Consider the following 14,148-nt stretch of genomic DNA (forward strand, 5'->3'; position numbering starts at 1 on the left):
GCAATGAAGATAAAGCATGTTGCTCAAGGACACAAACAACGTAATGAACTAGGCAAGAATAGAACCAGCAATCCATGAATCACAAGTCCGAATGCTTGGCCAATTGTTCACCACGCCTTTAAAAGCATTTTGCTGTTATAACCCCATCAGGTTCAGCGTTCCCACCCAGGTTCTTCGTCTGTAATGGGGTCTCTTATCTGCACCGACTACTATAACTACTGGCTAGTCCGAGATAACAACACAAACAAACAGAATTACACCAAAAGCATACATGGCTATATGGCGATTGATGTTTTCGTGATTAGATAGGCAGAGAAGGAAAAGAAAATGTAAAGCAATAAAGAACAACAAATGTTAACTCTTCATCATAAAATATTAAACTATTAAACCAAAATTAATCCCATCCATGTCCGGACGTAACACAAGAAGGGGATAGGGGGCTCACTCTCTCTCTCTCTCTCTCGACCCGCTCGGCCGTCTGTCCGGTCCGGGGCACATCATGGCCTGATTGGGAGGGGCATGTTACGACCAGGGTGTCAGTCACGCCCACCCAAACCCAAAATCCTGTATAGAAATTATGGAGTAATTTCTAATGGTGATGTCTCCGACATCCCATAATAATAATTGACGACTGAGGGCTATCAAGTGAGTGGCATAGATCACTGGTCAACTAATATGTGCAGCCAGGGCACAGTCCCTAGAACAATACAACTTCCTGCCCAGCCCAAATATATCTTTAATGCCTCTAAACATGTTTCAAAACTTACCTGGAAATACTAATTCTGTTTTGGTGACATATTTTGCCTTTCTCTAGAGATCAAACATGATGCTAACCAACTCGAAATCATTTGTGATTCCTAAAGCGGGATCTCGAAAAGAGATATGTTGAACAGACTTTATGTGAATGAAATGGAGGTAAACGACAAGGTTTGTATATATATATATATATATATATATATATATATATATATATGTTTGTATATATATATATGTTTGTATATATATATATATATATATATATATATGTTTGTATATATATATATATATAAATATTCATAATTTATGATTTATAACATATATAGATTTATAATTACAGAGAGGAATGTCGTGTGATTTATAACTTTCATAAAATCAAAAGTGCGTCAATACAATCAGGCGACAGTACATTTAACCATGTAGTGTACAGTAAATTACAATTTTAATTACGGTAAATACTATTAAAATCTCTCTGTAATTATAAATCTATATATGTTATAAATCATAAACTATAAATACATGAATATATATATATATATATATATATATATATATATATATATATATATATATATAAATATATATATATATAAATATAGATATATATAAATATAGATATATATATTTATATATATATATATATATATATATATATATTCATATATTCATGTATTTATAGTTTATGATTTATAACATATATAGATTTATAATTACAGAGAGATTTTAAATTGGTGCCAGTGATGACCAGATCGTTATTAAAATACTTCTTGAAGTTTCGACTTGGGTGGCCATAAATGAACTATTCTGACATATTCTAATGAAAAATATATGACAATGTGTATAGATGATACACTATACGGTTATGTAAGTCAAAGCTATATTCAAACATTTGTGATTGCCGAAATTATACTTCACGCACGTTTCATTTAACACAAAGTAAATGTCTGCACATGAAAGACGCACGGTCGTCCATTGATTTGAAGGGGAAAAAAACACTCTGGACGTAAATGATATCCATCACTCGCATTTTCTCGTAAAATAACACAGTATCTACAGATTTAATACTTTTAACTAATAACTTTTAAAACTTCGAAGTACATAGTACTCACATCCATATACGACGGGAAGGGGTGGTGATGGGGATTCAAACGAAAAAAAACTTCATGCCTAAAAGTTACCTGGTTCTTCTTTACGGTTGAAGTCTTCTTCTCGATGGTGATCGTTGGAGAGCTGAGCCAATGATGTGAGGAAAGTGAAAGGCACTCTACTACATATCTGTCGATAAGAAGTCATGAACTGGTTGCACAACGACTGTCTATAGCAAGAGGCACATGCATCGTATCATAATGCAGCTGTCTGGTCGATTTGATCTTTGAACTCAGCTAGGTAGAGGAATGTCGTGTGATTTATAACTTTCATAAAATCAAAATTGCGTCAATACAATCAGGCGACAGTACATTTAACCATGTAGTGTACAGTAAATTACAATTTTAATTTTGGTATTGATACATACATATATATATATATATATATATATATATATACAGGCGCGTATCCAGGATTTTCTAACTACTTCGAATTACTATCTAAGCGGAGCGCCACCATCGGTTGGCGCGGAGCGTACAAGAAAATGTCTGGTTTTGATACTCCCCAGATCACCGGAAATGGCACTTCTCGGGCTTGAAAATGACCAACCAGATGTACACTTTTGCCTGAGAACCGCAGTATTTCCCAAAAGTTTTTTTCCATCCATAACCTTTTTGAAGATTGTCACCAGTCACACATCATGTTCGACCTCATCGCATGTCCTATGGATCATTGCTTTTGTAGGTGATTCTACGTCACGGCCCACAATATCCGAAAGCCCCACTTTTCAAGGTTTTAAGCCCATTATTTGTTGAGAATTTGAAAATTCACATTTCTCGTGAATAAAATCACTTAAGAACATACCCATAATGTTGCACAAAATTCAATCTATGGACAACCAATATAAAAAAAAAACCTCCTTGAACCCCTAACAGACAGGTCAAAGTTGCACGAGTAGAGGAAAGTATGATGAAGAATGTTGGTGAGGAAATTTTGGAAAATTCAGACACAGTTAATTTATTGGTGTAGAAATATTAAAACCTCTTATAACGGCTATTATAAAACTGCGTTGAAGGAAATGAAAGATAGCAGATATTTCCGATATCAGGTATATCGAAACCGAACACTACACACATAGGCGTAGGTCCCGTAGGAGGCGGGGGCTGCAGCCCCCCCCCCCCCCGCAACCAAATTTTCCCCATTTTTTTCTGGCACCTACTGAAAGAAAAATAAATAGCAATGAATAGCTTAAAAATGATCTCCTTGGTAATTAAAATAAAGTTCTAAGCTTGGCCGATATTACTACTGTAAAAAGAGAGTTTTGACATAAATGGATCTGTATGGTTTTTCTCCATCTACATAAGACATTTGGTTGTTTACATTAGCATCCGGCGGTTTACTGTGCAACTTTCACGGACCGTACGGTAAACGATGGCATGCGATGTAATGACCGATGCTTGCTTATATGATATTGGCATCGATATGTTGAACGCGCGCTTCGTGCGCGAAAAATTTTGGCTTTTTTTCGGGCAAGTCATTACAGCCCCCAAATCCAATTGGGCTCCTACGCCTTTGACTACACACATAGACAGTTTTGGGGGCTGTTCATCCTGGAACATGCATTTCAATGCTCACTGATATGATGTTATATCTGCTCTTTGCTTTACAAATTCGAAAAGGCGTGTAGCGAGTAATTGCCAAGGGAGGGGCGAAGCCTGTAGGCAAACTATCTAAGCGAAGCGCCACCATAAGTTGGCGCGAAGCGTACAATAAAATTTTTGGCCGAAAATGCCTCCCAGATCGCTGGAAATGACACTTCCCAGGCCTTGTAAGTTGCATCTAAGCATTGTCTATTTTGAAATTACTAGCGATGTTATAAAGAAAATTTGCTCGGGGGGGGCGGTCGCCCCTTCCCGTAATGCGTCATGTTCCCCGACGACTCGGTCGAGTTCAAGACCAGCCACAGTTGGTTCCATATAGCACAATTGTACAATTGTTTAAGGCGTCCATACACACACACACGCGTTATGATAGACCATATATAGTATTTATATAGATACATTAGTGAGAGAGGAAAAATGGAAACGTCAAAAATGGAGTTGTCGGTGTAAGGGGTAGGGTAAGCCGCACACCCCCTCCGTAATCCTTGATCTGTCACTGGCTACCCTGTGTATATAGTAGGGATCAGCGCTTTAACTATGACTGTTCCTCTTTCTCTTCCCGAGGTCTTGGCTATCTTCTACTCCCCCCCCCCCCTTTTCTCCTTTTTTTTTCTTTTTCTTTTCCCTTCCTTCCTCTCCTCCTTTTCTTTTTCCCCCCTCCTTTTCCCTTTTTTCTTCTCTTTTTTTCTCTCCTCTTTTCCTTACCCGGGGGGCGCGCGCCCCCAACGCCCCCCCTGGATACGCGCCTGATATATATATATATATAGCCTATATATATATATATATATATATATATATATATATATATATATATATATACATACATACAAACAGAAATCTATAATGGTAACATTATACCGTCGTAATTTCGACTTTTGAGCGTCCTTCGTGTAAAATTTAAACACAATAATTGTCAATGCATGCAAGCTAAGGAATTCATTAGATATGAGCCCTTAGTATAGAAGAGCATTATATACAGTTATCAGCATTAACTCAATTAGCTGAGATGAGATCTTAATATAACAATATTTTATCACTTATTAAATTGTTGAAAATCTACTGTGCTAATTTACAAGCGTTTGTACCGTCTTATCATTTATTCAGATAACTTGATTATCCTTTAACTATACCCTCCCGGTCCCACCCATCCTCACCCCACCCCACCCCTAAGAAGAGGATTGATTGTACGTATATAGGAATATGTGATAGGATTAGTGTACCGGTGTAACTATAGAAATCACTGAAAATCAATAAACTGTGGCTTGTTCTGACCAGCAACATTTGTACGGTAAACTACACGTTACCATGATTATTTACACATGTGGTTAGACTTACACGGGTTTCTTAATAATAAAGATATATTCCGATTGTCAAAGAAGACCAACATTCAATATGTGATACAGCTATAGAAGGTATATAACAACAAGATAAAATAAGGTAAATAGTTTGAGTCCATGCATTAATGAAAATTTCTCCGATATAGCTGATGAATGATTTAATATCAGTATGAACATGATGCAGAGCTGTATATACCGGAATAGCCCCCTCCCATCACATTCCCCGAAGAAAAAGCACTGTGAGTCATTTTCCCAATAATTTGTGGTTTTACTTACGTGAAGTATATAGTAGGTTTAATTTTGTTATATAATATCTCTAACAATCGCTACTTTTCTTAAATTTGTTGAGTTACATAACTTTGTTGGCACCTGCAAGTATCTTCATTTTGTCTATGAGGTAAAAGTATTCTTCTTCTCCTGTAGCGATTTTGAAGCGCATTGTTAACAATCCCTTCCCCCCCCCCCCCTGTAGCGGCTCCAGATTTTTGTATAGCGCCACCAAATCGTTTTGTGAGAGAAAGTAAAAGAAACAAAAAGTCACGCAAAAAAAATCTTAAAGTTACTCCATAATTACACATCCATTTAGCTTGTTTCCAGGGTTGCCGAACAGTTGGTGAGTTATTCAGGTTTCCTACCTTCTATCCTCTAAACCATAAGCATAATTATTTCTATCTTTCATTCTTAAGCATGGATTCAGACACTTAGTTATTGGGTAGTGTCTGCAAGCATCTCGTTCTGTATGCTACATAGTATGTTTACACGTGGGCCAATCCACCGTTCTCTGCTAAGTTAAAACGTAGGTTCTCCTGTAATTCTATTAAGTAATTCGTTTCTTTATGCGAGTCATATGTATTCATATTTGTGAAAGGTTATTTCATGGTTGTTGTGTACCCTTGGGTTATATAGATTTCTGTACTTAGTGTGCCCTACGGCGTTTGTAGAGATCGTTTCATTGTAGGTTGTAGTATCACCCGCGGCACCGCAGCTCGTTGTTGTGTGGTCTCGGCCATTATGTGTTGCCTAGTCACGTCCATTTATCTCCCCAGAAGAGGGCGCTATTTTAGAACTATTGCTAGCCTAGCCATACTTAAAGAGGCAGTGCTGGTAAAGCCTTTACTTTGTATTACCCTTCCTATATTAAGCTTTGTTATTTTCAATTTTTATTATTGTTTTTTCCAGTAAACCGCTGATCAGAAAATAAAAAGTCAAAGACGAGAAACTATTTCCGGAAGTCCTTTCTTGTGATTGGCGCGTTTTTAACCGCGACCCATGTAGTTAATAAGAGGCTACATAAGTTTACAACTTGCTATGGAACAAGGATCAAACGGATCTAAGCCAAATGATGGAGCGAAGGCCACGCCGCTAAGAGATGAAGAAGCAAAGTCATCATCTTCATCCGGGACGTCTGGTACAAGCGTCACGTCAAGTGTACGACTCAGAGAAGCAAAAGTCAAACAAGAATTGGCCAGACGAAAGAAGGAACAAGCCATCAAGGAACGAGAGTTACGAAGGAAGCAGATGGAAATCAACGAAAGAATCGAAGACATGAAATTAGACAACGAAGTGGAAAATGCTGATGTCGAGGCTGCAATGTGGCAAGAAGAGTTGGATGTCCAAGCCAACGGTTCCCTCCATGCAGATCCGATACCATCGGCTGTCAAACAACGAGTTGACGTGCCCAAAAGAACCGAAGAGTGGTGCAAGAATTGGGGAATCCATATTCTGGAGACTCAGTCTGGACCTGACCCGCCGGTGTTCAATACAAACAGTGCAAATAACAATATTGTTACTTTACAACCTCAAATGCATGATTTAATGTTAATGTCTATGAATCTCCCAAAACCAGATATCCCAAAATTCTCTGGTGACCCAATTGATTACTGGAGCTTCATGAATAGCTTTGATGTGAATGTTGCTAGACGCTTAGGTGACGATCGAACGACACTATCATATCTTATTCAATTCTGTACAGGTAAAGCACATGAGGCAATTGAGAATTGCATACTTCTCGACCCCACTATGTGATATAAGCGTGCTAGAGAAATTTTGTATGATCAGTTTGGGTGTAGCCATGTTGTTGCTCAAGCACATATCTATAAAGTGATAAATCGTTCCCCCCTTAGGTCCAATGATGCCGATAGCTTGTGGGACCTGGCGAGAGATATGAGGCGCTGCCAGATGACGTTGACACAGATGTGCTATACTGCAGATATGAGCACCACTGATAACCTGTTGAAGATACAAGAACTGCTACCTGTCCATTTGCAATCCAAATGGGCTGGTATGGCGCACGGACTGATGGAAAATAAGATAAGGCCCAACTTTTCACACATGACAGAATTCGTTGAGGAGCAAGCGAAAATTTCTAGCAACGTATACGGGAAACAGGTTGGCAAATCACAGAAGCTTCTTAAGTCTGGAACGCCCCCCAGAAAGTACAAGGAAACCAGGGCCACATTTGCCACCTACGAAGGTACAAATGACTGGCCAAAGAGGAAGGTATGCCAGTTGTGCAAAGGAGAGCATGACTTGGAAGAGTGTCAAGACTTTACACAGAAACCTCTCGTAGAGAGGCTAACCGTCGTGAAACAAAGAGGTCTTTGCTTTAATTGTCTGAAGAAAAATCACACCGCAAGGGCTTGTAGGTCATCAGCAAGGTGTGGAAAGGCTGATTGCAACTGGAAGCACAACACACTACTGCATTCGGAGAGAAGAATGAACAGCGACTCCAGCCAACCAGCCTCCGGTCAGCAAAGTGGGGCCGAGCTGCCACAAGAGCGCCCGCACGAAGCAGTCGTCAATTCAAATCAAGTGAAGTGCAACAACCTAACAAGCAAGAAGCGGGTAAGCCTTAGAGTCCTCCAAGTAAGAGTAAGGTACCATGACAGGGAAATGAAAACGTGGGCTTTGCTGGACGACGGCAGTGATGTATCCCTGTTTGAGCAAAGCTTGGCAGATGATTTAGACATAAACGAAAAGATGAAGCCGTTTAGCTTGACAACAGTTAACAGTCCTGGTGTTCACAGAAAGGGCATGGAAGCCAACATAATGGTCAAAGCTATTACCGAGGGCGAAGAAATAGAAATCTCGAAAGCCTGGACGGTCGACCGTTTACCTGTTTCCGATCGAAGCATACCACAAAAAGAGGATATCAACACCTGGCCTCATTTGAAGGGTATTGCCTTGCACACTGCAAACAAGGCAGACATCAAACTACTCATAGGCTGTGACACGCCCGAGGCATTCTGGGTGCTGGAAGAAAGACGAGGGCGAAGGAAAGAGCCATACGCTATAAGAACACCCCTAGGATGGACGCTTATGGGACCCACATCAAAGAGAAACGACGAACCGTTCCAAGTGAACAACATTCAGATGGACGAAACACTCCACTCACAGGTACGGCGCTTCTGGGAACTTGACCACCACATTGAAGATTGTAAAGAAGGATTCGGTCATTCCATAGAAGACAAAAGGGCCATATCAATCATGGATGACACAACAAGACTCGTTGAAGGTCACTACCAGATGGAGCTGCCGTGGCGTCATAGTCCTCCTACCCTGCCCGACAATCGAAAGTATGCGCAAACCAGGCTTAAACACTTGGAAAGGAGACTGCAGAGAGATAAGGCACTCCACGAACAATATAAGAAGACAATGGGGGTCTACATACAAAGGGGATATGCGAAGGAGGTTGATAACAACCAGAAGAACACTCAAGCGCCAGTATGGTATCTTCCTCATCACCCTGTGACCCATCCTATGAAGCCAGACAAGGTCCGCGTTGTCTTTGACTGCGCAGCTAAGTACAAAGGGACATCCCTCAACAGCCAGTTGCTACAAGGGCCCGACTTTACGAATAAGCTGGTGGGTGTCCTGATTCGATTCCGCCAAGAAGCCGTCGCAATTGCCGCAGATATAGAAGGCATGTTCCACCAAGTCAAGGTGTCACCCAAGGATGTCGATGCTCTGAGATTCCTTTGGTGGAAGGGTGGCGACTTGGGAAGCTCACCCAAGGAGTATCAAATGCTAGTGCATCTATTCGGTGCAACATCCTCGCCTAGCTGTGCAGGCTATGCTCTACGTAAAACAGTCGACGATAATAGTGAAGCGTTCGACAACGATGTCAAGCAAACAGTCCTAGACAACTTTTACGTCGACGACTGCCTGAAGTCAGTCCCTACTGTCGAAGAAGGAAAACGACTCGTTGACCAACTATGCAAGCTACTGAAGAAGGGCGGCTTTAGGCTAACTAAGTGGGTGAGCAACAGCAAAGAAGTACTGTCAGTGCTGCCATCATCAGAAAGGGCTGCATCTGTCATGGACCTCGATCTGGATCACCTGCCAATCGAGCGAACTCTTGGAGTTTGGTGGGATATGGAGACAGACACATTCCGTTTCAAGGTGTACCAAAGGGACGTCCCACTAACAAGAAGGGGTCTTCTTTCTGCGACTAGCTCTCTATACGACCCACTAGGTTTCGTATCACCATTCGTAGTAAGAGCAAAAATAATGCTGCAAGATATATGTGCTGCGGGTAATGGTTGGGACGAACCAGTTCAAGAAGAGGCTCTCAGACGTTGGCAGAAATGGACAACCGAACTCCCGATGCTGACATCAGTCCAGGTAGATAGATGCTACAAGATTCCGGAAGACAAGGGAAAACCGCCTGAGCTCCATATATTCTGTGATGCTTCAGAAAGGGCATACGCAGCTTGTGCATACACGAGATCCATCTTAAGCGATGGGGGGTGCCATTGCTCCTTTGTGATGGGAAAGACAAGATTATGCCCGCTCAAGAAATTGACGGTGCCCAGACTAGAGCTATGTGCTGATGTGTTGGCAGCGATGCTAGGACAGATTGTCCAAGAAGAAATGAAGTTGCCATTTAAGAGTGTAACTTACTGGTCTGATTCCACATCGGTGTTACAGTACATAAACAACGAAAGCAGAAGGTTTCGTACATTCGTGGCGAATAGAGTTGAAAGGATTCACAATTTAAGCGACAAGTCACAGTGGAAGCATATGGATACAGCTAACAACCCAGCGGACGATGGTTCCCGTGGGCTGTCAGCAAATTGTCTCCAACGTTGGTTAAATGGACCAACATTTCTGCTTAAGAAGGAAGAAGAGTGGCCAGTGTCACCTGTTTTGGACAAAAACTTGACCACAATTGCAAACGACTTACAGTGTGATCCCGAAGTGCAAAGGAAACAAACATACGTCACAACGGCACCAGATATCATCGACAAACTCTTCCTACGCTATTCATCTTGGGAGCGTCTGAAGAGAGGAGTATCATGGATACTTCGGTTCAAAGACTACCTACTAGCAAGAACCAAGGGACTTCCCATAACGACCAATACAAAGGATCTGACAACAAAAGAACTGAAGTCCGCAGAGACGGCGATAATTGCATATATACAAGAACTATCTTTCAAGAAGGAGTTTCTGGGAAAGGGAAAAGGCCCATTGGAGAAGCTGGACCCAGTCACTCAGGACGGACTGTTACGGGTTGGCGGAAGGCTGGACAAAGCGTCTCTTCCCAACGAAGTGAAACACCCCCTGATTATACCCAGTGATCATCACGTCACGAAATTGTTGATAGTTTACCACCATCAAAGAGTAGGTCACTCAGGCGCCGGGATGACATGGACTGTCCTCAGAGAGAAATACTGGATCGTCAGGGGCGGAGCACTCGTGCGCAAAGTAATCGGGAATTGTTTCAGATGCAAACGAAGAAATTCCGCACGTGGTCAACAGTTCATGGCAGATCTTCCCAAGGAAAGAGTAACACCTGACTTGCCACCATTCACCTACACAGGTGTAGACTACTTTGGTCCCTTCATGGTCAAGGTCGGAAGGAGCATGCTAAAAAGGTATGGTTGCATATTCACGTGTTTAGCAAGCAGGGCAGTGCATCTTGAAGTCTCACATTCGCTAGACACGCTAAGTGCGCTCAAAAGGAACTGAAGAAGAACCTAGATGCTTTGAAAGGCGATAAAGTGGGGCGCTTCCTCGCTCAAAGAGGGGTTGATTGGGAATTCAACCCACCTGGTGCGAGTCACATGGGCGGCATCTGGGAAAGAATGATTCGCTCAGTAAGGCGGATCCTAGTGAATCTATTAAGTCAAAAAACAGTGACAGACGAAGCGCTATTGACCTTAATGACGGAAGTTGAGGCAATATTGAATGGAAGGCCGCTCACTCCCCTGAGTATGGATCCTAAAGATGAGGAACCGCTCACACCTAACCATTTGTTGCTACTTAGAAGCAACCCTAACACATCTCCTGGACTCTTCGTGAAGGAGGATGGCTACAACCACAGACGGTGGAGACAAGTTCAATATCTCTCTGACCAATTTTGGAAACGCTGGGTTCGGGAATACCTCCCTCTTTACAGACAAGACAACGCTGGTCAAGACCTAAGAGGAACTTCGCCGTTGATGATTTAGTTCTCGTCGCGGACGATCACTCGCCTCGTGGGCATTGGCCTTTAGGTTTGGTTGTTACAACTTACCCGGACAAACGAGGCTATGTTAGACAAGTGGAAGTTAAGATTGGGTCTAAGTTTTTCAAGAGGCCTATATCCAAGCTTTGTCTACTGGAGAAAAGTAAGGCCGAATCCTAGTGGAGTCGGCGACATGAAGTTTATTTGGTTACCTTTTCGATTTGTTGCATGTATCATAAGTGCCGCTTTGTTGTAAAATGTCTTAAAGGAGTTAAGTCATTTGGGGCCGGTTATGTAGCGGCTCCAGATTTTTGTATAGCGCCACCAAATCGTTTTGTGAGAGAAAGTAAAAGAAACAAAAAGTCACGCAAAAAAAATCTTAAAGTTACTCCATAATTACACATCCATTTAGCTTGTTTCCAGGGTTGTCGAACAGTTGGTGAGTTATTCAGGTTTCCTACCTTCTATCCTCTAAACCATAAGCATAATTATTTCTATCTTTCATTCTTAAGCATGGATTCAGACACTTAGTTATTGGGTAGTGTCTGCAAGCATCTCGTTCTGTATGCTACATAGTATGTTTACACGTGGGCCAATCCACCGTTCTCTGCTAAGTTAAAACGTAGGTTCTCCTGTAATTCTATTAAGTAATTCGTTTCTTTATGCGAGTCATATGTATTCATATTTGTGAAAGGTTATTTCATGGTTGTTGTGTACCCTTGGGTTATATAGATTTCTGTACTTAGTGTGTCCTACGGCGTTTGTAGAGATCGTTTTATTGTAGGTTGTAGTATCACCCGCGGCACCGCAGCTCGTTGTTGTGTGGTCTCGGCCATTATGTGTTGCCTAGTCACGTCCATTTATCTCCCCAGAAGAGGGCGCTATTTTAGAACTATTGCTAGCCTAGCCATACTTAAAGAGGCAGTGCTGGTAAAGCCTTTACTTTGTATTACCCTTCCTATATTAAGCTTTGTTATTTTCAATTTTTATTATTGTTTTTTCCAGTAAACCGCTGATCAGAAAAAAAAAAAGTCAAAGACGAGAAACTATTTCCGGAAGTCCTTTCTTGTGATTGGCGCGTTTTTAACCGCGACCCATGTAGTTAATAAGAGGCTACACCCCCCTCCCCTAATAAAAGTACATTAACGGTGAAATGTTGACGTAATATTACTGTGGCACGCCGTTTTGTACAATATGACACTTTTTTTAAGACGGGACACTTTATACAGCATGTGTCTTCATCGTTAGTTAAGTTAACGTCCATTGCTCGCTTCGTGAAATAACAGAGCGTACTGAAAGTAACACTACCGTAATGTACAAATAGATTAACATTCACTATTCGTTGTAAAATAACAATTGGACTTTTACTTGGACTTTTAAAGGAGTTGGACTTTTTAAGCGGACTTTTAATTGCATATCGTTGATTAAGAAAAAAGTATATTGAATGGTGGATTTAATGACTAATCACCCATTATCTATAACCTTTTCATGTAAATGCACAATTACAATAATTTTACCGTTTTGTATCATTTACTACGCATCGGGCCACACATGCCAATTTGCATATTCATTGAGAAGATGTTACATAACACATTATGTACATGGGTTAAATCCTCGTTAGGTGATTTTGGTGTTTACGTATGCAAACAATGTGTCTAATTAATCATGTAGGTTGTTTAATTGCATTTTATATGAATGCATGTGTTTACTGCGTGGAAACAGTTTTCACACTTGTCGCAAATACACAAAGTTGGTGTATATGTCTTTAGCTTACCGCATAGATGATTCATCTTATAAAGCTTATGAAGGCAATGAAGGTGGTATTACCGTACCGATTAATGAAAGAATAAGTAGGGCTATAAAATAAAGGGGGTCGGAAACATCCCGATAAGATAAGAAACCATTGCATTAGAGGAGTTGTTACTTAACGGAAAACGACGTGAATTTATAAAAAATAAAAAATAAATAAAAACACAAACTGCAGTTAAATTATACGGCGTAACGCAGGCGTCCTGGCTGCCGGTATAATCTACCGTAAAAGTCACAACATTTGTTTTGTTCTACCAGTGCCACATACCAGGAAGAGTAACTACAGTTCTGTGGAAAGCATACCCTGGTTTGGGAACCCTGGATTTATATGCCTATGCTAGCGGTCAAATTGTGTAAACCTTGGTAAACACGATATCTCAAGAAGGAGAGCTTGGATCAGTCTCGTATTTCATGTGAAGGAGAACCACATGGAGTTCAAGATCCCTGTTGTTTCTGCTGTTTTTCGAGGTCCAAGTCCATTTGGGGTCACTAGAGGTGAAATTGTTAAAACCTTGTAATTGTAAACACGATAACTCAAGAATGGAAGGTTGGACGAATCTCATATTTAGTATGTAGTTGTGACACGTTCAGTACAAGATTTTATTGAGGTCAATATAGTCATTGGGAGTTACTATAGACGCCGAATTGTGAAACCTTGTTTTATAAGCTACCGTATCTCCCACCGACCAGCCTATCAGATAACATGTACCTTATACGAATAGGAGGCTATTGGCAATTGGAAATGAGCTTATGGGCATTCGTAGAATCTAAAACTCAGAACTGAAAACATTTTTGCATTGGCTTCAACGTGCCGCTCGGAAGCCTTACTTTGCGTGCAAAAAGGTACACTCTTTGCAGTACAGCGGTTCTATTGGACGTTTTCCGTCGTATTTATTTCAGGTTGGATGTAGTTTCGTTGTGACCAGGCAGCGTTTATGAAACTTAAACAGTTCGTCTAGTTAGATTTTTTACTATGACCAATGCGAAATAATTGTGTAAACGGTCTTAGTTTGGCAGTGAGTTGACGAGCTTTTGTCTGGATTGGCTGTTG

At 41.0% G+C, this 14,148-nt stretch overlaps 2 protein-coding genes across 3 annotated transcripts in view; one reads left to right on the top strand and one right to left on the bottom strand.

The window, feature by feature from the left end:
• Positions 1-2,184, bottom strand: part of LOC139963826 (flavin-containing monooxygenase 1-like) — a 49,501-nt gene extending 47,317 nt beyond the window's left edge. Inside the window, exon 1 of one of the 2 annotated variants that reach the window (XR_011791767.1) lies at positions 1,935-2,184. The gene's annotated coding sequence lies outside the window, so the exon portion shown is untranslated. The remainder of the gene's footprint in view (positions 1-1,934) is intronic. The other variant, XM_071965010.1, reaches the window with a different exon arrangement.
• Positions 2,185-7,003: 4,819 nt separating this feature from the next.
• On the top strand, positions 7,004-12,323 carry LOC139963985 (uncharacterized). Its single transcript, XM_071965260.1, has one exon. The coding sequence runs from the start codon at positions 7,004-7,006 to the stop codon at positions 10,808-10,810; it is 3,807 nt and encodes a 1,268-aa protein (XP_071821361.1). The 3' UTR covers positions 10,811-12,323.
• The last annotated feature ends 1,825 nt before the right edge of the window (positions 12,324-14,148 follow it).

This window comes from Apostichopus japonicus, chromosome 22 (assembly GCF_037975245.1).
Source record: "Apostichopus japonicus isolate 1M-3 chromosome 22, ASM3797524v1, whole genome shotgun sequence".
NCBI classification, from domain to species: Eukaryota; Metazoa; Echinodermata; class Holothuroidea; order Aspidochirotida; family Stichopodidae; genus Apostichopus; species Apostichopus japonicus.